Source organism: Pristiophorus japonicus, chromosome 19, assembly GCF_044704955.1.
Source record: "Pristiophorus japonicus isolate sPriJap1 chromosome 19, sPriJap1.hap1, whole genome shotgun sequence".
Classification (NCBI taxonomy): Eukaryota; Metazoa; Chordata; class Chondrichthyes; family Pristiophoridae; genus Pristiophorus; species Pristiophorus japonicus.
In genome coordinates this window covers 89,077,254-89,102,806 of record NC_091995.1, presented here as the reverse complement: position 1 = coordinate 89,102,806, position 25,553 = coordinate 89,077,254, and the positions used below count along the sequence as shown (strand labels likewise).

At 48.3% G+C, this 25,553-nt stretch overlaps 1 protein-coding gene across 1 annotated transcript in view; it reads right to left on the bottom strand.

The window, feature by feature from the left end:
* The window catches only part of emc10 (ER membrane protein complex subunit 10), a 62,811-nt gene extending 56,209 nt beyond the window's left edge, over nucleotides 1-6,602 (bottom strand). Inside the window, exon 1 of the mRNA XM_070862353.1 lies at nucleotides 6,472-6,602. Coding sequence (XP_070718454.1) covers nucleotides 6,472-6,552 — 81 coding nt within the window. The 5' untranslated portion in view covers nucleotides 6,553-6,602. The remainder of the gene's footprint in view (nucleotides 1-6,471) is intronic.
* Nucleotides 6,603-25,553: the final 18,951 nt, after the last annotated feature.

The window sequence follows — 25,553 nt, the reverse complement described above, 5'->3', positions numbered from 1 at the left end:
AACATTTCTCTTGGATTGAAATGTTACTGTCAGCGCTGTCAGAGGTGTGTAAAGTTAAAGGATAGCTTGTTGGAAACTGGATAGCTCTACTCAATCTAACCAGCAGAGGACCATGAAAAGGATTCAGACTTGTGAGACAGACTGAGTACTTACAGACATGTGTAACAGGTGCAGCCCACCACTTGAATACTTGAACTTTGATTTTCTTTTCATGTCACTCCAGCCTTGTATGCTACTCTCCTGAAGGCATGTTGGCCAAAAGGCAGTGGATGGTTTTTGCAACAGGTCACAGCTGATCACAATTCTATCCTCACATGATGTCCACACATGCACATTTCAGCGTCAGCTTTGGCTCAGTGGGTAGCACCCTTGTCTCTGAGTCAGAAGGCTATGAGTTCAAGTCCCGCAGGGACTCGAGCACAAATATCTAGGCTGGCGCTGCACTGCCGGAGGTGCCGTCTTTCGGATGAGACGCTAAACGTCTGCTCTCTCAGGTGGACGTAAAAGATCCCATGGCACTATTCTGAAGAAGAGCAGGGGGAGTTAGCCCCGGTGTCCTGGGGCCAATATTTATCCCCCAATCAACATTAAAAAAAAAACAGATTATCTGGTCATTATCACATTGCTGTTTGTGGGAGCTTGCTGTGTGCAAACTGGCTGCCGTGTTTCCTACATTACAACTGTGACTGCACTTCAAACGGTACTTCATTGGCTGTAAAGCACTCTGGGACGTCCAGGGAGGTCGTGAAAGGCGCTATATAAATGCAAGTCTTTCTTTCCCTTCCAAAGTTTAAAATTTCCTGTTTCAGTCATAAACAAGTGGGACCTACAGAGCTGTCAAATATATCCTCCAGCAAATACACTGTACCCTCTACCCCAGCCGTCTTTCAGCTGTTGCCTGCTGTCATTTACACAAAATTTGCTAAGAATTACTAAACACCCAAAAGATACAGCATGGATCAATGGAATGTACAAAATAGAGCAAAGTATTGTTACTACCATGCAGCTCATTAACTTTTGCACGTTAGGGAGTTTGGTAGACGTTTTCAGTCTGTAAATAATTTAAGATGCACAGTATTTCGACTATCCCACTTCCATACTATTACACAAGGTGCCGTACATTCCTAAAGAGGCACAGAATACCCTCTCGAGATGTTTTTTCTGGTTTTACTTCAAGTGCAACGCACCAGTAAAAAGCTGCTTCAGGCAACAGAAGCCTTTTGGCCGCAGATGGGTTGTACAGCGCTCCCTCCCTACTCCTCGATATTGCAGGCAAGATAACCAGAGGGGAGATGAGAGAATGAGAACATATGGAACAATCGGCTGGTATACAGATGGTTGTGGCCGGGACGGTTAATCATGCTATGAATACTTCCACCACTCACATCGTCTTCCACGGTAAGTGCGAAGATACAATTTTGGAAAATGACAATTCTCGTTGGATCAAAGGACTTATTCCCCAATTAGTTCAACCTTTCCGTTTAAAAAAAAAAAATACCCTAAGGAAACAGTCAACCTTCATTTTAGAACACTATTTAGACAGTAATGTCCTTGGTTTGAGGACACGCTGACAAAAACACCAACAACTTATATTTATGTAGGCGGCAAATAGCATAAGTTAAGCGTCCAGAATAACAAGCTGCACACTGCAATGCCAGTCACAATTTTTTTTAAATGTTCTATCAATCCACATTTTAGCATATATGTCTAGAATTCTGAGTACCCATCGGAGGGCATTTTTGAACATCCGCATGTGAATGTGCGTAATTAGGAATGTGTACACACCCTGGGTGCGTTTATAGAACAGAGACTGATACTGCATGGAAGGAAGACATTTTGGCCCATCGTGCCTATGCTGGTGCTTTGAAAAAGCAATCCAATTAGTCCCACTATATGCTGTTCCTGTTAGCCCGACACATTTTCCCCCTTCAAGCATTTATCCAATTACCTTTTGAAAGTTATTATTGAATCTGCTTCCACCGCCCTTTCAGGCAACACATTCTAGATCACGATAGCACCTTGTGTAAAAAACATTCTCTTATCTCCTCTCTGGTACCCTAAATCTGTGCACACTGGTTACTGACCCTTCTGCCACAGTTTCTCCTTATTTACCCGGAGCAGCGTCGAGTCGGGAGGACTACAAGAGGCCAACCGGTGCAGCTGCAGCAGGCAGAGAAGGCAAAAAATTAGAAAGAAATTGAAGGGTGACGCCACAGCCAAGGGGGTAAGCGATTGGCTGGTGATTGGTGAGTAGTTTTTCTTTTTCTTTATCAGTAAGTAACCTTTTAGCATTGTTGTTGCCAAATTAAGTTTATCTAAGGGTTAAGTCATGGCAGGAGAGCTCGGACACGTGTAATGCTCCTCCTGTGCTATGTGGGAAGTCAGGGACGCTTCCAGTGTCCCTGACGACTACATATGCGGGAAGTGCGTCCGGCTGCAGCTCCTGACAGACCGCATTGCGGCACTGGAGCTGCGGGTGGATTTACTCTGGAGCATCCGCGATGTTGAGGTTGTCGTGAATAGCACGTTTAGTGAGTTGGCCACACCGCAGGTAAAGGGTACACAGCCAGATAGGGATGGGTGACCAACAGGAAGAGCAGTGGAAGGAAGATAGTGCAGGTGTCCCCTGCAGTCATCCTCCTGCAAAACAGATACACCGCTTTGGGTACTGTTGAGGGGGATGACTCATCAGGGAAGAGCAGCAGCAACCAAGCTCATGGCACCATGGGTGGCTCCGCTGCACAGGAGGACAGGAAAAAGAGTGGGAGAGCTATCGTGAGAGGGGATTTTATTGTAAGGGGAATAGACAGACGTTTCTGTGGTCGAAATCGAGACTCCAAGATGGTATGTTGCCTCCCTGGTAATAGGGTCAAGGATGTCTCGGAGCAGGTGCAGGGCATTTTGAAGGGGGAGAGTGAACAGCCAGTTGTCGTGGTGCATATAGGTACCAACGACATTGGTAAAAAACGGGATGAGGTCCTACAAGACGAATTTAGGGAGCTAGGAGCTAAATTAAAAAGTAGGACCTCAAAAGCAGTAATTTCAGGATTGCTACCAGTGCCACGTGCTAGTCAGAGTAGGAATCGCAGGATAGCTCAGATGAATATGTGGCTTGAGGAGTGGTGCAGAAGGGAGGGATTCAAATTCCTGGGACATTGGAATCGGTTCTGGGGGAGGTGGGACCAGTACAAACCGGACGGTCTGCACCTGGGCAGGCCCGGAACCAATGTCCTAGGGAGAGTGTTTGCTAGTGCTGTTGGGGAGAGGTTAAACTAATATGGCAGGAGGATGAGAACCTATGCAGGGAGACAGAGGGAAATAGAATGGGGGCAGAAGCAAAAGATAGAAAGAAGAAAAGTAAAAGTGGAGGGCAGAGAAACCCAAGGCAAAAAGGGCCACATTACAGCTCAATTCTAAAGGGGCAAAGTGTGTTAAAAAGACAAGCCTGAAGGCTCGGTGCCTCAATGCGAGGAGTATTCGTAATAAGGTGGACAAATTAACTGCGCAGATAGCAGTTAACGGATATGATGTAATTGGCATCACGGAGACATGGCTCCAGGGTGACCAAGGCTGGGAACTCAACATCCAGGGGTATTCAACATTCAGGGAGAATAGATAGAAAGAAAAATGAGGTGGGATGGAGTTGCTGGTTAAAGAGAAAATTAATGCAATAGTAAGGAAGGACATTAGCTTGGATGAGGTGGAATCGATATGGGTGGAACTACGGAATACCAAAGGGCAGAAAACGCTAGTGGGAGTTCTGTACAGACCACCGAACAGCAGTAGTGAGGTTGGGGACAGCATCAAACAAGAAATTAGGGATGCGTGCAATAAAGATACAGCAGTTATCATGGGCGACTTTAATCTACATATTGATTGGGCTAACCAAACTTGTAGCAATGCAGTGAAGGAAGATTTCCTGGAGTGTATTAGGGATGGTTTTCTAGACCAATATGTCGAGGAACCAACTAGAGAGCTGGCCATCCTAGACTGGGTGATGTGTAATGAGAAAGGACTAATTAGCAATCTTGTTGTACAGGGCCTTGGTAAGGCCTCACCTGGACTAGTGTGTTCAGTTTTGGTCTCCTAATCTGAGGAAGGATATTCTTGCTGTTGAGGGAGTGCAGCGAAGGCTCACCAGACTGATTCGTGGGATGGCAGGACTGACATATGAGGAAAGACTGGATCGACTGGGCCTGTATTCACTGGAGTTGAGAAGGATGAGGGGGGATCTCATAGAAGCATATAAAATTCTGACGGGACTGGACAGGTTCGATGCAGGAAGAATGTTCCCGATGTTGGAGAAGTCCAGAACCAGGGGACATAGTCTAAGAATAAAGGGTAAGCCATTTAGGACTGAGATGAGGAGAAACTTCTTCACTTAGAGAGTTGTTAACCTGTGGAATACCCTACCGCAGAGAGTTGATGATGCCAATTCATTGGATATATTCAAAAGGGAGTTGGATATGGCCCTTACGGCTAAAGGGATCAAGGAGTATGGAGTGAAAGCAGGAAAGGGGTACTGAGATGAATGATCAGCCATGATCTTATTTAATGGTGGTGCAGGCTCGAAGGGCCGAATGGCCTAGTCCTGCACCTATTTTCTATGTTTCTATCTTTCTACGTTGCCCCATCACAACCCTTCATGATTTTGAACACCTATCAAATCTCCCTTTAACCTTCTCTGCTCTAAAGAGAACACCAGCTTCTCTAGTTTCTCAATGTAACTGAAGTCTCAAATCCTTGGTACCATTCTTGTAAATCTCCTATGCATTCTCTCTAAGACCGCGACATCCTTGCTAAAGTGTCGTGCCCAGAATTTGATACAATGCTCCAGCTGTGTATCGGTAGGAATGTATTTACAGTTGAGTTTGTTCACGAGCAAGTTCAGGTGTATGTATGCATGCATGGAAGTGTTAGTGTACACATGAATAAGATCAACTGCATATATGGGAGAAGGTGTCTGCATATATGAACATATGGTAGATATCTGGTTGTACAAAAACAGATAAAGCTGTGGAAGAGAGGCAATCAGCCAGAGTGAACAATCCCATCAAACACGTCTAACATGGGCCTGTTCATGCCCTCCCCTCCCCTCTCCACACCGGGTGGCGAAAGATCAGGAGCGTGGGACTGAAGAGCAGCCAGAAATTGAGGAGCAGTCCCTTCAAATTAAACAGGGGATCCAACCTCTCGCACTCCATGTAGACACAGAACATGGGCTTAGCCAGGCAGAAAAAGTCACAGAAGGCCTGGGAGCTTGCGAAGTGACTTAAAAATCTGATGGATGGGACTGCACCTTGCAACACACTCCATGCCAGATCCCCAATAATGCAGGAGAGGACTCTCACGTCAAGAGACCTCCACTGGGGACCCCCTCCTCCGCATAGGTTTAGCTGTACCAGTTGCTGGGTATTGTGGTCTGGCTGTGCCCATTGCTGGGTATTATGGTCTGGCTGACCTTGTCACTGGGTATTATGGTCTGGCTGACCCTGTCGCTGGGTATTATGGTCTGGCTGACCCTGTCGCTGGGTATTATGGTCTGGCTGACCCTGTCGCTGGGTATTATGGTCTGGCTGACCCTGTCGCTGGGTATTATGGTCTGGCTGACCCTGTCGCTGGGTATTATGGTCTGGCTGCCCCCATTGCTGGGTATTATGGTCTGGCTGACCCTGTCGCTGGGTATTATGGTCTGGCTGCCCCTGTCGCTGGGTATTATGGTCTGGCTGCCCCCATTGCTGGGTATTATGGTCTGGCTGCCCCTGTCGCTGGGTATTATGGTCTGGCTGACCCTGTCGCTGGGTATTATGGTCTGGCTGACCCCGTCGCTGGGTATTATGGTCTGGCTGACCCCGTCGCTGGGTATTATGGTCTGGCTGACCCCGTCGCTGGGTATTATGGTCTGGCTGACCCCGTCGCTGGGTATTATGGTCTGGCTGACCCTGTCGCTGGGTATTATGGTCTGGCTGACCCTGTCGCTGGGTATTATGGTCTGGCTGACCCTGTCGCTGGGTATTATGGTCTGGCTGACCCTGTCGCTGGGTATTATGGTCTGGCTGACCCTGTCGCTAGGTATTATGGTCTGGCTGACCCTGTCGCTGGGTATTATGGTCTGGCTGCCCCAGTTGTTGGGTCTGGCTTACCCTGTCACTGGGTATTATGGTCTGGCTGACGTTGCTGGGTATTATGGTCTGGCTGCCCCAGTTGTTGGGTCTGGCTGACCCTGTCGCTGGGTATTATGGTCTGGCTGACCTTGTTGCTGGGTATTATGGTCTGGCTGACCCTGTTGCTGGGTATTATGGTCTGGCTGACCCTGTTGCTGGGTATTATGGTCTGGCTGACCCTGTTGCTGGGTATTATGGTCTGGCTGTGCAGCCACAGTTTAAGCAGGGGCCGGCGTTCCATCCCCAACGGCCTCCCCGCCCACACTCTCCCTACTTCCCTCTCCCTCACACTCACTCACTCACTCACCCTCCGGGAGTTGCAGAAACCAGCACCGAAGAGGCTCAGGAGCAGGCAGCAGCTCAGTGCGGCACCACCACTCGCCTCCATCGGCGCGGAGAGCAGGATACTGGAGCACCAACGCCGCGCAGGATGCTGGGATACTGGAGGACCAAGGCTCCCAGCGCCGCGCGGCACGCTGGGATTCTGGAGGACCACGGCAGTGAGGGATGCTGGGATACTGGAGCACCATGGCAGCGGGCGATGCTGCGATACTGGAGGACCATGGCAGTGCAACATGATGGAGGATGCCCTGTGAGGAATGTTTGCTCACCCTATTTCTGTATAACAGACTCAACATAAGTATTCAACTTTGCTTAGAAAATAAGCAACCCAGTCCCTTAGCCACTCCATCACTTTCCCCCTGTTGCCCACACATCTGTAATTCTAAAGTCAGAAAGCTATGGCTCAGTGGGCAGCACCCTCGCCTCTTGAGGTTTGAATCCCACTCCAGGGGCTTGAGCACAAAATCCAGGCCGACACTCCCAGGGCAGTGCTGAGGGAGTGCCGCACTGTCCGAGGTGCAGTGCTGAGGGAGCGCCGCACTGTCCGAGGTGCAGTGCTGAGGGAGCGCCGCACTGTCGGAGGTGCAGTGCTGAGGGAGCGCCGCACTGTCGGAGGGGCAGTGCTGAGGGAGCGCCGCACTGTCGGAGGTGCAGTGCTGAGGGAGCGCCGCACTGTCGGAGGGGCAGTGCTGAGGGAGCGCCGCACTGTCGGAGGTGCAGAGCTGAGGGAGCGCTGCACTGTCGGAGGTGCCTTCTTTCGGATGAGACGTTAAACCGAGGCCTCGTCTGCTCTCTCAGGTGGATGAAAAAAATCCCATGGCACTATTTCAAAGAAGAGCAGGGGGAGTTAATCCCGGTGTCCTGGGGCCAATATATATCCCTCAAACAACATTACTAAAAAAAAAACGGTGATCTGGTCATTATCACACTGCTGTTCGTGGGAGCTTGCTGTGCGCAAATTTGCTGCGTTTCCTACATTACAGCAGTGACTACACTCCAAAAAGTACTTCATTGGCTGTAAAGTGCTTTGGGACATCCTGAGGTCATGAATGGCGCTATATAAATGCAAGCCTTTTTTTCTGCTCTTAAATCTTTCATCAGCTTAATAGCCTGGCCCAATCAGAAATAACAGCACAGATGGAGGCCATTAGGCACTTTGTGCAGATGCTAGTTCTTCAACTGGAGTTATCTATGTGCATGGGTTATGTTTTTAGGATAGCCCTTCCTCCAGTGATCCTCCATGTTGTGTTATGCAACTCTGGACTTCTATTCTCAAATACTTTTGTGAATCATCAGCCATTGCCTTGAACATTCCCCAAGCTGTTAATGGTGCCCAGCCCCGTGAACATCTAAACTATGAAATTGCACCATTCAGTGCCCTTATTTACAAAGCCAAATGTCCCTTGCTCTTTCTTAACCACATTATCAACTTGCTCTGCCACCTACAAAGATTTGGTGACTATCCCCCCTGCCTCCTCAAAATAGTACTGTTATGTATGTAAACATTGTAACTGTGTAAGACTTGCCGCCAGAGGGCGCAACTGTTGGAGACCCAAGGGTCACCTGCACACCTCGTGCAAGGGAGTATAAAAGGTTGTCTGTCATGCCGCTTCGGCACTCGAATTGTATTACAAAGACTAAGGTCATATCAGTTTTAGCTCACAGTACTCACTCTTGTGGAGTTCTTCCATACTTCACAATTGGTGACGAGTAACAGATTACGAACTTTCACGCGGTCATGGCTGCCGTTGGTACTTTAGAGAGATTTGTAGAGGGTGATGATTGGGAAGCCTTCGTTGAGCGTCTCGACCAGTACTTCATGGCCAACGAGCTGGATGGGGACGATAAAGCGATCAAGCGCGGGGCGATTCTCCTCATCAATATAAGACTTCATCAAGAATCTGCTAGCACTGGAGAAACCAATGGAGAAGGAATATAGAGAGTTGTGTACGCTGGTTCGGAACCACCTCAAGCCAAAGGAGAGCGTCTTAAAGGCCAGGTATCGCTTCTACACGCACCATCATTCCGAGGGCCAGGACATGGCGAGTTATGCTGCTGACCTGAGACGCCTTGCAGGAACTTGTGAATTTGCTGGATTTTTGGGGGAAATGCTGCGGGACTTTTTTTGTGCTTGGCATCGGCCACAAGGTCATTCTTCGCAAGCTACTGTCTGTTGAATCCCTAGACCTGAGCAAGGCCATCACGATAGCCCAGGCATTCATATCCGCGAGCGATAATACCAGACAGATATCTTCCCAGCATCGAAGCACACCGGCAAATACTGTGCATAAAATAACGTCGCTAGCAGACAGAACTGTATATGGCAGGGCCTACACGTCTGCAGCTGCAAAACCTAGGATGACTCAAAGAGTCCACCATCGGGCGTGAATGCAAATCCATTAGCACCATGTTAGCGTTGCGGGGGGGTAATCATCGAGCCCATCAATGTCAATTCAAGCACTACATGTGCAAAGGCTGCGAAACAATAGGGCACCTCCAGCGAATGTGCAAGAGTGCTGCGATTCACCACGTGGCAGAGTCGGCAGAGGATGATCGATCCGGCACAGATCACGCAGAACAAACAAGAGAGGCAACTCAACCCGAGGAAGAAGTGTATGGGGCACACGCTTTCGCCACCAAGGACCCTCCTATTATGCTGAAAGTCAAATTGAATGGTATTCCGGTATCAATGGAGTTGGACATGGGGGCAAGTCAGTCAATTATGTGTCAGAAGTCTTTTGAGAAACTATGGGGCAACAAGGCCCAAAGGCCCAAACTGAGCCCGATTCAGACAAAGCCGCGCACCTACACCAAAGAGCTCATACCAGTCATTGGCAGTGCAACGGTTAAGGTATCGTACGCTGGAGCTGTGCATGATTTATCACTGTAGATTGTATTCGGCAGAAGCTGGCTGGGAAAGATTTGATGGAACTGGGACGACATCAAAGCACTATCTTCAATGGATGATGCCTCATGCGCCCAAGTGCTGAGCAAGTTTCCGTCGTTATTTCAACCAGGCATCGGCAACTTCACAGGTGCCAAGGTGTAGACCCATCTAGTCCCCGATGCAAGGCCCGTTCATCACAAGACTCGAGCGGTTCCATATATGATGAGGGAGAAAGTTGAGTTCGAACTGGACAGACTTCAACGAGAGGGAATCATCTCACCAGTCGAGTTCAACGAGTGGGCCAGTCTGATTGTTCCGGTGTTGAAAAGCGATGGCACGGTCAGAATCTACGGAGACTACAAGGTAACGATTAACCGAGTCACACTACAGGACCAGTACCCACTGCCTAAGGCAGATGACCTGTTCACAACGTTAGCGGGGGGAAGTCATTCACCAAGTTGGTCCTAACCCCATCCCAAACTGGTATGGAGAGAAAGCAGGAATGTGATACTGAAGTTACATGATCAGCCATGATCATATTGGTTGGTAGTGCAGGCTCGAAGGGCCGAATGGCCTATTCCTGCACCTACTTTCTATGTTTCTATGGAACCTCTGCCTACATGACACAGGAGCTGGCTGAATCTTCGAAAAGACTGATGTGCATCAACACACACAAAGGACTGTTTATATACCACTTTTAGGATTCGCTCGGCTGCTGCCATCTTCCAGAAGAACATGGAGAGTCTGCTGAAATCGGTTCCGTGCACCGTTGTGTTCCAAGACGACATCCTGATCACCAGTCGTGACACTACCGAACACCTGCACAACCTGGAAGAGGTTCTAAGTCGACGAGACAGAGTGGGACTCAGGCTGAAACACTCCAAGTGTGTTTTCCTGGCACCAGAGGTCGAATTTTTGGGGAGAAAGATTGCGGCAGACAGCATCAGACCCACGGACTCAAAGACAGAGGTCATCAAGAATGCACCCAGACCACAGAATGTGACGGAACTGCGTTCGTTCCTGAGACTCCTCAACTATTTTGGTAACTTTCTACCCGGGTTAAACACTTTGCTGGAAACGTTGCACATGTTGCTACGTAAGGGTATGACTGGGTTTGGGGTAAATTTCAAGAGACAGCCTTTGAGAAGGCCAGAATCCTACTTTGTTCTAATAAGTCACTTGTGCTGTATGACCCGTGTAAATGATTAGTGCTAGCTTGTGATGTATCTTCGTACAAGGTCGGCTGTGTGTTACAGCAAACCAATGTATCGGGCAAACTTCAACCGGTTGCATACGCATCTAGAAGTCTGGCTAAGGCTGAAAGAGCCTATAGTATGGTCTAGAAAGAGGCATTAGCATGTGTATATGGGGTTAAGAAAATGCACCAATACCTATTTGGACTTAGGTTTGAGCTTGAAACCGATCACAAACCGTTCATTTCGCTGTTTTCAGAAAGCAAAGGTATAAACACCAATGCTTCGTCCCGTATCCAAAGACGGGCACTAACATTGTCCCCCTATGACTATGTTATCCACCACAGACCAGGCACGGAGAACTGTGCTGATGCCCTCAGTCGGCTACCATTGCCCACTACCGGGGTGGAAATGGTGCAGCCCGCAGACATGCTTCTGGTCATGGATGCTTTTGAGAGCGAGGGGTCACCCGTCACTGCTCGCCAGATCAGGACCTGGACCAGCCAGGATCCTGTGCTATCTCTTGTAAAAAGTTGTGTCCTCAATGGGAGTTGGTCGGCCGTTCCCGGGGAAATGCAAGATGAAATTAAGCCATTTCACCAACGCAAAGATGAAATGTCTATCCAGTCGGACTGTCTCTTATGGGATAATCGCGTGGTTTTGCCAAAAAAAGGCAGGGAAACGTTTATACAAGACCTATACAATACCCACCCAGGCATAGTCACGATGAAGGCTATAGCCAGGTCGCATGTTTGGTGGCCCGGCATTGACACGGACTTAGTCATGCGTACACCAGTGCAACACGTGCTCACAACTGAGCAATGAGCCAAGGGAGGCTCCATTGAGTCTGTGATCATGGCCCTCCAAACCGTGGTCCAGGATCCTTGTAGATTTTGCTGGCCTTTTTCTCAGAAAGATGTTTTTAGTTGTAGTGGACGCTTACTCTAAATGGATTGAATGCGTAATCATGTCATCCAGCGCATCCACTGCCACCATTGAAATCCTCCGGGCTATGTTCGCTACCCATGGCTTGCCCGACGTCCTTGTCAGTGACAATGGACCGTGTTTCACCAGCTCGGAATTCAACGCGTTTATGACCCACAATGGCATCAAACATGTCAGGTCTGCCCGCTTTAAGCCCGCATCCAACGGTCAAGCGGAATGGGCATTCCAAACTATCAAGCAGAGCTTGAAATGTGTGACGGAAGGCTCCTTGCAGACCCGCTTATCTCGGGTTCTGCTCAGCTACCGGATGGGACCCCACTCACACACTGGGGATCCCCCTTGCAAAATTGTTAATGAAGAGAGCACTCAAAACCAGGCTTTCCCTAGTCCGCCCGGATCTAACTAATCTTGTGGAAACCCGGCGTCACCGGCTAAACATGTACCACGATCGCGCGGCTGTATCGCGTGACGTTTATGTTAACGACCCTGTGTTTGTCCTGAATTACGGTCATGGTCCTAAATGGGTTTCTGGCACTGACTTGTCCAAGGAGGGGAATAGTGTTGATAGTCAAACTATTGAATGGACAAACGTGCAGAAACCATTTGGATCAGACCAAACTGCGGTTCACCGACAACCAGGAACAACCTGAAGGGGACATCACCATCATCGATCCACCAACACACACCCAACCAGCAATCGACCTCGCTGTCAATCAGGAGGATGAACCCACCACTCCCAACAGTTCTGTCAGACCAGCCGTGCCTCAGTGCAACAACGGTCCAACCAACTCACCCATGCCAGAGTTTGAACTCAGACAATCAAACAGGGAGCGTAGGGCCCTAAAGACCTTGGGGGGGGGGGGGGGGGAGTGATGTTATGTATGTAGACATTGTAACTGTAAGACTTGCCACCAGAGGGCGCAACTGTTGGAGGCCCAAGGGTCACCTGCACACCTCGTGCAAGGGAGTATAAAAGGTTGCCTGTCATGCTGCTTAGGCACTCTGGAGTTGTATTAAAGAGACTAAGGTCACATCAGTTTTAGCTACAGTACTCAGTCTTGTGGAGTTCTTCCGTACATAACAGCTACCATCCCGCTCACTATTTGCTATGTTGCCAAGTTTGATATCATCTGAAAACTTCGAAATTGTACTCGCTATCATCGAGCCCCTCTTTTTTGCTGTCGATTCTCCCCCTACATTCCTCAACTACCTTCAGATTGCACACAACCTCCAGTGAACTTGCAATGCAATAGTTAAATCACTATATCCCCATCTTCTCTATGCCCTTTGATGGGTCAATGGAACTCTTGTGTTTTTTTTAAACACTTTGAAGTTTCCTCATGTCTCAAGTCTACAAAAAAATCGTGTTATAAGTGCTGTTCATTCAAATTCCAACAATGACTTGAGAAGGATCCCTTGATAAATGTTTTTTTACTCCTCCAATCTGATAAACCACCAAGGTTAGAAGCTGTTTGCTAATGAGTAAAATTATTTTTGTCAGTGATCCTTGCCCGTGGAACTGAAACTACAGCAACATCTTGCTGGGGGCCTTTACCTTTGATTTGTACTGTGGGCTGTTAGCCAGGTTGTACATGTCCATTGTAGACTCCTGTTTTACTTTCCTTATCAAGTCTTGATCTTCATGTCTCTTCTGATGTCAAATGGAATAGGAAGGCTTTCTCTCACAAATTCGCTGCCTCCAGTGTGATGTAGTCAGAGGGCGTTTTAGTCTGCTGGTTCCCTCTTGTTATGGTCTCAACATAAGAACAGGAGAAGGCTATTCAGCCCCTCGAGCCTGCTCCGCCATTCAGTGAGATCATAGAACCATAGAAATTTACAGCGCAGAAGGAGGCCACTTTGGCCCATCGTGTCCACGCCGGTCGACCCTAACCCTAAATAGCCGCACGGCCCTCGGTCAGCAGCCCTGAAGGTTACCTATGAACAATGAACAATGGCGGAAAGGTAAAGAGCACCCAACCCAACCAGTCCGCCCCACACAACTGTGACACCCCTTAGACCGAAACATTCTACGCTCCACCCCAACCGGAGCCATGTGATCTCCTGGGAGAGGCAAAAATCAGATAAAAACCCAGGCCAATTGGGGAAAAACAAATCTGGGAAATTTCCACTCCGAACCATCTAGGCGATCGAAACTAATCTAGATCACTTTGGCTGTATTCGATTCCCTGCAGTACTTACCATTGTATCTGCACCAGCCAACAAGAGGTTATCCAGTCTAAATCCCAATTACCAGCTCTAGGTCCATAACCCTGCAGGTTACGGCACTTTAAATGCCCATCCAAGCACCTTTTAAATGTAGTGAGGGGTTCTGCATCCACCACCCTTCCAGGCAGTGAGTTCCAGACCCCCACAACCCTCTGCGTGAAGAAGCCTGATGGCTGATCTTCTACCTCAACTCCACTTTCCTGCACTGTCCCCATATCCCTTGATTCCTTTAATATCCAAAAATCTATCGGTCTCTGTCTAAAATATACTGGGCCTCCACAGCCCTCTGGGGCAGAGAACCAAGGTAGGTGGATCTGCGACCTAACTCCATATTCCTGTCTTTGGCCTGTATCCCTTAATACCTCTGGTTAAAAAAAAGCTATCAATCTCCGGTTTAAAATTAGCAGTTGATCATAACAATGGACGCTATGAACCGGAACGGCGGTTCTATGGTTTTCTACCCCTGCCTTTAGCATTCGCACCTTCCTGGATCACTAGTGCCTGCTGCAAACTGCTTCGGAAGGGAGTATTATTAATGCATCACACTCAAACTGGGCTCAGATTCCATATTAAGTGACCCCATTTATTGACAGATATTATGTCTGCAAGACACGTACAGAACAGCACACGCTTATGAACAATAACAGCCGGAAATTACCCAGGATTTTCGGCTGTCTTAACACCTCATTTAGTGCCCAAAGGGGGCATTAATGGGAGCGTAAGAGGTTACCGATCGGGAGTGCAGCATTTAGCGCCACGACCGAAAATTCATTTGAGGCTCACCAGGAACGCAAACCAGTATTGCCAACTATCGCTCCGATCATGACGTATTCATGGTGCAATGCCCACGCTTGTGCCATGGTAAAGGCGGGGGGGGTTGTTGGGGTGTGTTGTCTCTATGAGGGGGTCAGGTTCCCTTCTGACCAACTTGAGCGGTTTCGAATCGTTCCCCCTCCCTTGGGTTGTGTACTCTGGATTTATTTGGGGGGGGGTGACAAAAGTGCAGAGGACACTGGTTTGATGCAAAGAACTTTGGTTTTATTACAGTCAAAGTAATACAGGCTTATTACTCTAATAAAGGACAGGACAAGGAAAGGTACAAGGTCAAACTTATAATCACTCTAATAAAGTACCATACACTACACGTTCAAAGGGGGTTGCAGTAAATTTATACCTCCCACCTCCCAATACCTAATTCTAGCTAGGTTAGACTCCAGGGCAGGCAGGGACTTATGCTTACCAATCCTTTTGATAGTTAATGGTAGATGGTGATGTTCTTCCTTCCTTCCTTCCTTCAAGACTTCGAGGCTGGAGAAGTTAGTTTTACAACTGTCGCGTTGGTTTCTCTCCTTGTCTTGATGAGGTAGTAGCGACCACCTCTCTCCCCCCACTAACCTCTGTTGAAAACAGGGGCAGTTATACGATTTCAGTGTTCTAATCTTGCCACCCAATCTGTTCACAATCCTTTGTAATATTTTGTCGGGCTCGTTAAAGTTGAAATGTCTTGGGTGGGTTGATCTTCGAAAAACTGTTTCCTGGTGGAAAAATTAGTTTGGTAATTGCAATGTCCTTTTGTGCTTAGTCTTTTGCATACAGGCTGGATTGGGCCTCTTTGTGATGTATATGCTGAAAATGGTTTGTCCAGACCCATGTTGATGGCGAGCTATCTCTGGGTGATACTGTGATGGTAATGTCTCTTGTGGAGGAAGATTTCCAAATACTCCTTCTTCCAGACAGGTTACCTCAGTCCTCACAACCAGACAGTTCCAATAATCAAGTGGGCTTTGTTCCCTAGGTCCGCCCACAGGCTTGAATTTGTCTTGTAAAAGTTCATAACTCTATTAAAGTTCGTAGTTTCCGCCATAAGCACTTTAGAGTTCCAAACGTTTTGGTTGATAGTCCCAAATTAAATTTCCTTTCGAATGAGCCCAAACACAGGGAGGGAGTTCTCGTGAATTTTGCGCTCTGCACCGGTCGGTAAATTTGGTGTGGCCGCCTCATGTAGTGGCTGCCAAACATCTGGAGAAACAGTCGATGCAGGCTTGCAGAGTCGTTAACTGGTGGCGACTTAAAGGGATGAGGAAGCGCTTACCTCGGAGGTCACAGTCAGTGCAACGTTTAGACACAGCACGTGAGCCTCCCAGTTTGCAGCATAAGAGTTCAGCTTGAGAAAAAGTGATTTTGAAAACGTTAATGGGTACATTACTGTGCTGTGCCTTTAAGACTCGGCTTTTCCCGGGATCTGAATCAGAGTTCCGCGCATGCGTAATGACTCAGTTAAAATTTAGCGCCGGCATTTTCGTTATCCCTCACCCCCGCTCTGGTGTGCAACGGCTGATTTAGACCCCTGTCAGATCCTCGACCGAGTCTGATGACTTTCTGGGCGGGAGGCGCAAACCTTGTCATGGCGCTAAAAGTACCGCTCCACCTGGATTCATCATCATAGGCAGTCCCTCGAAATCGAGAAAGACTTGCTTCCACTCTAAAAGTGAGTTCTCAAGTGACTGAACAGTCCAAAACGGGAATTACAGTCTCTGTTACAGGTGGGACAAACAGTGTTTGAAGGAAAGGGTGGGTGGGGAGTCTGGTTTGCCACACGCTCCTTCCACTGCCTGCGCTTGGTTTCTGCATGCTCTCGGCGACGAGACTCGAGGTGCTCAGCGCCCTCCCGGATGCTCTTCCTCCACTTAGGGCGGTCTTTGGGCCAGGGACTCCCTGGGGAGTCAGGGGATGTTGGCCTGATCGAGAACACGGACGTTGGTGCGTCTGTCCTCCCAGGGGATTTGCAGGATCTTGCGGAGACATCGTTGGTGGTATTTTCCCTGCATTACAGCAGTGACTACACTCCAAAGTGTAAGCCTCTATACTTGCTTAAAAACTGTTACAATTCTAACCTCTTCCAGTTCGCCCGAAAGGCTACCAACCTGAAACATTAACTCTGTTTCTCTCTCCACAGATGATGCCTGACCCGCTGAGTAATTCCAGGCTTTTCTGTTTTTATTTCCGATTTCCAGCGTCCGCAGTGATTCGCTTTTGTCAAGGAGTGATCCATTACTGTGAATCGCTTTGGGACATCCTGAAGTCATGACAGGTACACTATAAATGCAAGTTCTTTCTCTTATTTCATTCATGTAATGCAAGAATGAAATGGAACGCAAGCCTCTGCCAAAAGCTTCATCCATGTAAAATCTTTTATTTCAAACACTTAATATTCAAATAAGGTACAATTAGCAGCAGACAGGAATAGCAACACACACGATTTCCAAACTTCAGACTCATTTTATGATCTTTGAGAAACAGCCAATCAGCACACTATCAGATATATTTTACAGATTGCCATTAACCCTTAAAGAAATCAGCAATTAAAATCCAGACCAGTGGAGAAATTAAAAGACTTCCATTTATACAGCGCATTTCACGACCATCGGACGTCTCAAAGCGCTTCGAAGCCAATGAAGAACTTGTTGAAGCACAGTCACTGCAGTAATGTGGGAAACGCGGCAGCCAATTTGCGCGCAGCAAGCTCCCACAAACAGCAGTGTGATAATGACCCACATACTCTGTTTTTAGTGATGTTGATTGAACATAAGAACATAAGGATCAGGAGGAGGCCACCATTTGGCTCCTCGAGCCTGCTCCACCATTCAATAAGATCATGGCCGATCTGATCGTGGCCTCAACTCCCACTTCCCTGCCCGCTCTCCATAACCCTTGACTCCCTATCCCAAGGGATTGAGGAATAAATATTGGCCCAGGACACCGCTCTTCTTCGAAATAGTGGCCGTGGGGTCTTTTACGTCCACCTGAGAGCGCAGGCGGAGCTTCAGTTTGACGTCTCATCCGAAAGACAGCACCTCCGACAGTGCGGCGCTCCCTCAGCACTGCACTGGGAGTGTCAGCCTGGATTTATGTGCTCAAGTGTCTGGAGTGGGACTTGAACCCACGACCTTCTGACTCAGACGCGAGAGTGCCACCAATGGCTGACACTGATTAACATGGATTTGTTCTGTCGAAGGGATTACAGACACTCATGGCCTCTCCTTGGGCGGTTCGAGGCAAAGACCTTGCTGAGACTGAAGAAACAGAAAGAACACAGTAATTGTAAACAAAGGCATTGCCTAAAAGGGCACAGTGTGCATCAGTGTACACCTGCAGACTCCGCATATTAGTCACAAGATTAAAGGAGGAATTGCTGGAGCACTCAACAGGTCGGGCAGCATCTGAGGAGAGAGAGAGACGGAGTTAACGATTCAGGTCAATGACCTTCTGTGGTAACTGCAGAAGGTTAGTGACGAACCCGTTTTCAAGCAGGTACAGAGGCAGGGAAGGTGGTGGGGGGGAATACCAGGGAAGGTTTGTGATAGCGTAGAAGCCAGGAGCGAGTCAGACAGCTTCAGAATCGCGATGGGACAAAGGTCAGCAGTTTGGAGGAGACAGTTGCCTCGGAAGAGGTGGAAGGGCTTTACTTAGAATTGCATAGAATGCATAGCACAGAAACTGCCCATTCCTCCCAACAATCCATGCCAGTTGTTAGCCTCCACCCACCCCTCTTCATCAGCATATCCTTCTATTCATCACTTTCAGACCATAACTTCTGCCCCTATTTTATTTATTTTTCCTCTTTTTTTTTCCTGATTTTTTTTCCTCTCGTTCCCATGGCAGCTGTTGATGTTTCTGCCATCTCCATTTATACCCTATCTAGACTCATCTTTTGTTTCTTAACCATCTCCTTTTTCTGTGCCCCGTCATCCCTCTTGTCTCTCTAATCTCTCCTGCCTCCCACCCTATCACAGACCTTCCCTTTGTTCTCCCTCCCTGCTCACCGCGCCCCCCCCCCCCCCGCATTTCCTGACACTTGCTTAAAAACCTTTTGTATCTCTAACTTGTTCCAGGTCTAACGAAGGGTCACAGACCTGAAACGTTAACTCTGTTTCTCTCTCCACAGATGCTGCCCGACCCGCTGAGTATTGCCAGCATTTTCTGTTTTTATTCCTTTCTCCCTCATGTACCTATCTCACTTCCCCTTAAATGTAACTCTGCTATTCGCCTCAATCACTCCATGTGGTAGCAAGTTCCACATTCTCACCACTCTCTCAGTAAAGAAGTTTCTCCTGAGTTGCATGTTCGATTTATGACTGACTATCTTTATATTTATGGGCCCTCGTGTTGGATTCTCCCTGTTATGTATGTAATAACTCCATAGGCTGAATACTGTAAACTAACACAGGTACAAACCTGGCTCTGCTTTATTAGGGCACAAAGTGATCACATTACTTGCCTTTTATACCTGAGCCGCACACCCGTGCGTACAGCCCAGTGACCTCCGACAGTGGCACCACCTGGTGGCTAGTAACCCTAAGCATACATACATGACTCTCCCACAAGTGGAAACATTTTCTCTACCAATCAGGCGAAGCGACAGATAAGAGCAGTGGTACAAGATTGGAGAAGAGATGCAACCCAGGATCAGGGATCCTGAAGGAGATGTTGGGCAATACCTCCTTCTGCTACAAGGAATGAATACCCTCAACATTCAAGTTGCATTCCCTGCTTAAAGGGTGTATTTGTTTATCATCCATCATCATAGGCAGTCCCTCAAAATCGAGGAAGACTTACTTCCACTCCAAAAGTGAGTTCTCAGGTGGCTGTATTCCCATTTATGTGGACCATTTCCCATACATAAGAAATAGGAGCAGGAGTAGGCCATACGGCCCCTCGAGCCTGCTCCGCCATTCAATAAGATCATGGCTGATCCGATCATGGACTCAGCTCCACTTCCCTGTCCACTCCCCATAACCCCTTATCCCCTTATCTTTTAAGAAACTGTCTATTTCTGTCTTAAATTTATTCAATGTCCCAGCTTCCACAGCTCTCTGAGGCAGCGAATTCCACAGATTTACAAACCTCAGAGAAGAAATTTCTCCTCATCTCGGTTTTAAATGAGCGGCCCCTTATTCTAAGATCATGCCCTATAGTTCTAGTCTCCCCCATCAGTGGAAACATCCTCTCTGCATCCACCTTGTCAAGCCCCCTCATAATCTTTTACGTTTCGATAAGATCACCTCTCATTCTTCTGAATTCAAATGAGTAGAGGCCCAACCTCCTCAACCTTTCCTCATAAGTCAAACCCCTCATCCCCGGAATCAACCGAGTGAACCTTCTCTGAACTGCCTCCAAAGCTAGTATATCCTTTGGAAACCAAAACTGCATGCAGTATACCAGGTGTGGCCTCACCAATACCTCAGGAGCCTCTTATCAACAAGAGAAGACATTGATGACGAGATTCAACATCGCCTCCAGTGCACCAGTGCAGCCTTCGGCCGCCTGAAGAAAAGAGTGTTTGAAGAACAGGCCCGCAAACCTACCACCAAGCTCTTGGTCTACAGGGCTGTAGTAATACCCGCCCTCCTGTACAGCTCAGAGACATGGACCATGTACAGTAAACATCTCAAGTTGCTGGAGAAATAGCACCAGCGATGTCTCCGCAAGATCTTGCAAATCCCCTGGGAGGACAGACGCACCAACGTAAGCGTCCTTGACCAGGCCAACATCCCCAGCATTGAAGCACTGACCACACTCGACCAGCTCCGCTGGGCGGGCCACATTGATCACATGCCAGACACAAGACTCCAAAAGCAAGCGTTCGACTCAGAACTCCTTCATGGCAAATGAGCCAAAGGTGGGTAGAGGAAACGTGACAAGGACACCCTCACAGCCTTGCTGATTAAGTGCAACATCCCCACTGACACCAAAGACCGCCCTAAGTGGAGGAAGTGCATAAGAACATAAGAATTAGGAACAGGAGTAGGCCATCTAGCCCCTCGAGCCTGCTCCACCATTCAACAAGATCATGGCTGATCTGGCTGTGGACTCAGCTCCACTTACCCGCCCGCTCCCCATTCCCTTATTGGTTAAAAATCTATCTATCTGTGACTTGAATACATTCAATGAGCTAGCCTCAACTGCTTCCTTGGCAGAGAATTCCACAGATTCACAACCCTCTGGGAGAAGAAATTCCTTCTCAACTCGGTTTTAAATTGGCTCCCCCATATTTTGAGGCTGTGCCCCCTAGTTCTAGTCTCCCCTACCAGTGGAAACAACCTCTCTGCCTCTATCTTGTCTATCCCTTTCATTATTTTAAATGTTTCTATAAGATCACCCCTCATCCTTCTGAACTCCAATGAGTAAAGACCCAGTCTACTCAATCTATCATCATAAGGTAACCCCCTCATCTCCGGAATCAGCCTAATGAATCGTCTCTGTACCCCCTCCAAAGCCAGTATATCCTTCCTTAAGTAAGGTGACCAAAACTGCATGCAGTACTCCAGGTGCGGCCTTACCAATACCCTATACAGTTGCAGCAGGACCTCCCTGCTTTTGTACTCCATCCCTCTCGCAATGAAGGCCAACATTCGCCTTCCTGATTACCTGCTGCACCTGCAAACTAACTTTTTGGGACAAGGACCCCCAGGTCTCTGCACCTCAGCATGTTGTAATTTCTCCCCATTCAAATAATATTCCCTTTTACTGGGTTTTTTTCCCCAAGGTGGATGACCTCACACTTTCCGACATTGTATTCAATCTGCCAAACCTTAGCCCATTCGCTTAACCTGTCTAAATCTCTTTGCAGCCTCTCTGTGTCCTCTACACAATCCGCTTTCCCACAAATCTTTGTGTCATCTGCAAATTTTGTTACACTACACTCTGTTCCCTCTTCCAGGTCATCTATGTATATTGTAAACAGTTGTGGTCCCAACACCGATCCCTGTGGCACACCACTAACCACCAATTTCCAACCGGAAAAGGACCCATTTATCCTGACTCTCTGATTTCTGTTCACCAGCCGCATCCGGGAGGGTGCTGAATACCTCGAGTCTCATCACCAAGAGCATGCAGAAACCAAGCACAGGCAATGGAAGGAGCGTGCAGCAAACCTGTCCCACTCACCCTTTTCCTCAACGACTATCTGTCCCACCTGTGAAAGGGACTGTGGCTCTCGTATTGGACTGTTCAGCCACCGAAGGATTAATTTTTTGAGTGGAAGCAAGTCTTCCTCGATTCTGAAGGACTGCCTATGATGATGATGTACAGTCCAATATGAGAACCACAGTCGCTGTCACAAGTGGGACAGATAGTCGTTGAGGGAAAGGGTGGGTGGGGAGTCTGGTTTGCCGCACACTTCTTCCATTGCCTGCGCTTGTTTTCTGCATGCTCTCGGCGACGAGACTCAAGGTGCTCAGCGCCCTCCCGGATGCTCTTCCTCCATTTAGGGCTGTCTTGGGCCGGGGACTCCCAGGTGTCGGTGGGCTGTTGCACTTTATCAGGGAGGCTTTGAGGGTGTCCGTGAAATGTTTCCTCTGCCCATCTCGGGCTCGTCTGCCGTGTAGGAGTTCGGAAGAGAGCGCTTGCTTTGGATAGAGCATCCCTGTGCTAGCTGACATACGTTGGCTCCAGGTCCGGCAACACCTCAAATTTAAAATTCTCATCCTCGTGTTCAACTCCTTCCATGGCATCGACCCTCCCTTCGCTGCACTGTCGAAGGTTCCGTCTTTCGGATGAGAGGTTAAACCGAGGCCCTGTCTGCTCTGTCAGAACATGAGAAATAGGAGCAGGATTGGCCTTACGGCCCCTTGAATCTGCTCTGACATTGAATAAGATTGTGGCTGATCTTCTACCTCAACTGCACTATCCCCATATCCTTCGATCCCCTTAGTATTCAAAAGTCTATTGATCTCAGTCTTGAATATACTCAACGACTGAGCATCTACCACTTCTGGGGTAGAGAGTTCCAAAGATTCGCATCCCCGAGTGAAGAAATTTCTCCTCATCTCGGTCCTAAATTTCAGTTCCCAGTGCTGCAACCGATAGTTCAATCTGAATGACTGGGGTATTAGCTGTGGCTCAGTGGGCAGCACTCTCGCTTCTGAGTCAGTTGTGGGTTCAATTCCTACTCCATAGGATAGTATGCAGGTACAGCAAGTGATCAGGAAGGCCAATGGAACCTTGACCTTTATTGCAAAGGGGATGGAGTATAAAAGCAGGGAAGTCTTGCTACAGCTATACAAGGTATTGGTGAGGCCACACCTGGAATACTGCGTACAGTTTTGGTTTCCATATTTACGAAAGAATATACATGCTTTGTAGGCAGTTCAGAGAAGGATCATTCGGTTGATTCTGGGGATGAGGGGGTTTGACTTATGAGGAAAGGTTGAGTAGGTTGGGCCTCTACTCATTGGAATTCAGAAGAATGAGAGGTGATCTTATCGAAACGTATAAGGTTATGAGGGGGCTTGACAAGGTGGATGCAGAGAGCATGTTTCCACTGATGGGGGAGACTAGAACTAGAGGGCACGATCTTACAATAAGGGGCTGCCCATTTAAAACTGAGAAGGAAAGCGTTCTGATGGCGAGGTACCGGTTCTACACCTACAAAAGGTCTGAAGACCAGGAAGTGGCGAGTTATGTCGTCGAGCTAAGATACCATGCATTGCGAATTTGAAAGACATTTGGAGCACATGCTCAGAGACTTTTTTGTACTTGGCATTGGCCACGAAACCATACTTCGCAAACTTTTGACTGTAGAGACCCCAACCATAGCGATAGCCCAGGTGTTCATTGCCACCAGGTACAATACAAAGCAAATCTCTCAGCACACAAGTGCTGCTACAAGTACTGTGAACAAAGTGATGTTGTTTTCGAATCGTAACGTACAGGGCAGGTCACACAAACCTGCAGCTACACGTCCGCAGATGTCTCAGAGTCCACCATCAAGGGTGATGAATGCAAGGCCATTAACACCTTGTTGGCGCTGCGGGGGTGATCATCATTTCCATTTATGCCGAGTCAAAGAGTACGTTTGCAAGGGCTGTGGAACAATGGGACACCTCAGAGTGTGCAGGCGAGCTGCAAAGCCTGTTAAACCTGCAAACCACCATGTTGCAGAGGAGGACAGATCCACGGAGGATCACGACGAACCAGAACCTCAGACCGAGGAGGCAGAGGTACATGGGGTGCACACATTCACCACGAATTGTCCCTCTATAATGCTGAATGTTAAACTAAATGGACTCCCGATGTCAATAGAGCTTGACAGGAGAGCGAGCCAGTCCATCATGAGCAAAAAGACTTTCAAAAGGTTATGGTGCAACAAGGCCTCAAGGCCAGTCTTAACTCCAGTTCGCACGAAATTAAGAACATACACGAAAGAACTGATTTCTGTAATCGGCAGTGCTACCGTAAAGGTCTCCTTCGATGGAGCGGTGCACAAGCTACCACTCTGGGTGGTACCGGCCGATGGTCCCACGCTGCTCGGCAGGAGCTGGCTGGGAAAGATACACTGGAACTGGGACGACGTCCGAGCGCTATCGCCCGCCGATGACACTTCGTGTGCCCAGGTCTTAAACAAATTTCCTTCGCTGTTCGAACCAGGCATCGGGAAGTTCCAAGGAGCAAAAGTGCAGATCCACCTAATTCCGGGGGCGCAACCCATCCATCACAAGGCGAGAGCAGTACCATACATGATGAGAGAAAGGGTAGAGATCGAGCTAGACCGACTGCAAAGAGAGGGCATCATTTCCCTGATGGAGTTCAACAAGTGGGCCAGTCCTATTGTCCCAGTCCTCATCACAAAGTAACTATCAATCGTTTCTCCCCAGGACCAATACCCACTACCAAAGGCCGACGACCTCTTTGCAACGCTGGCAGGAGGAAAGATATTCACGAAGCTGGATCTGACTTCAGCCTACATGACGCAGGAACTAGAGGAATCATCGAAGGCCCTCACCTGCATTAACACGCACAAAGGTCTTTTTGTTTATAATAGATGCCAGTTTGGCATCCGATCGGCGGCGGCGATATTCCAGAGAAACATGGAAAGCTTACTGAAGTCAGTCCCGCACACCGTGGTCTTCCAGGACGACATTTTGGTCACAGGTCGGAACACAGTCGAGCATCTGCAGAACCTGGAGGAGGTTCTTAGTCGACTCAACCGCGTGGGACTAAGGTTAAAACACTAAGTGCGTTTTCCTGGCGCCTGAAGTGGAGTTCCTGAGAAGGAGGATTGCGGCGGACGGCATCAGGCCCACCAATGCGAAGATTGAGGCAATCGAAAACACACCGAGGCCACAGAATGTGACGGAGCTGCGGTTATTTCTGGGACTCCTGAACTACTTTGGTAACTTCTTACTGGGTCTCAGCACACTGTTAGAACCACTGCATGTCTTACCACAAAAAGGGGATGAATGAGTTCGGGCAAAAGCCAAGAAAATGCCTTTGTAAAAGCGAGAAAATTGTTATGCTCAAACAAATTGCTTGTGTTGTATGATCCATGTAAGCGTTTGGTACTAGCATGTGATGCGTCGTCATATGGCATCGGGTGTGTATTGCAACAAGCTAATGATTTCGGAAAACTGCAACTGGATGCTTATGCATCCAGAAATCTGTCTAAAGCTGAGAGAGCCTACAGCATGATTGAGAAAGAAGCGTTAGCGTGTGTCTATGGGGTAAAGAAAATGCATCAATACCTGTTTGGGCTAAAATTCGAATTGGAAACTGACCATAAACCACTTATATCCCTGTTCTCCGAGAGTAAAGGGATAAATACCAACACATCGGCCCACATCCAGAGATGGGCGCTCACGTTGTCCGCATACAACTACGCCATCCCTCACAGGCCAGGCACAGAAAACTGCACCGATGCTCTCAGCAGGCTGCCATTGCCCAACACAGGGGTGGAAATGGTGCAGCCCGCAGATCTAGCCCTGGTCATGGAAGCATTTAAGAGTGAGCAATCACCCG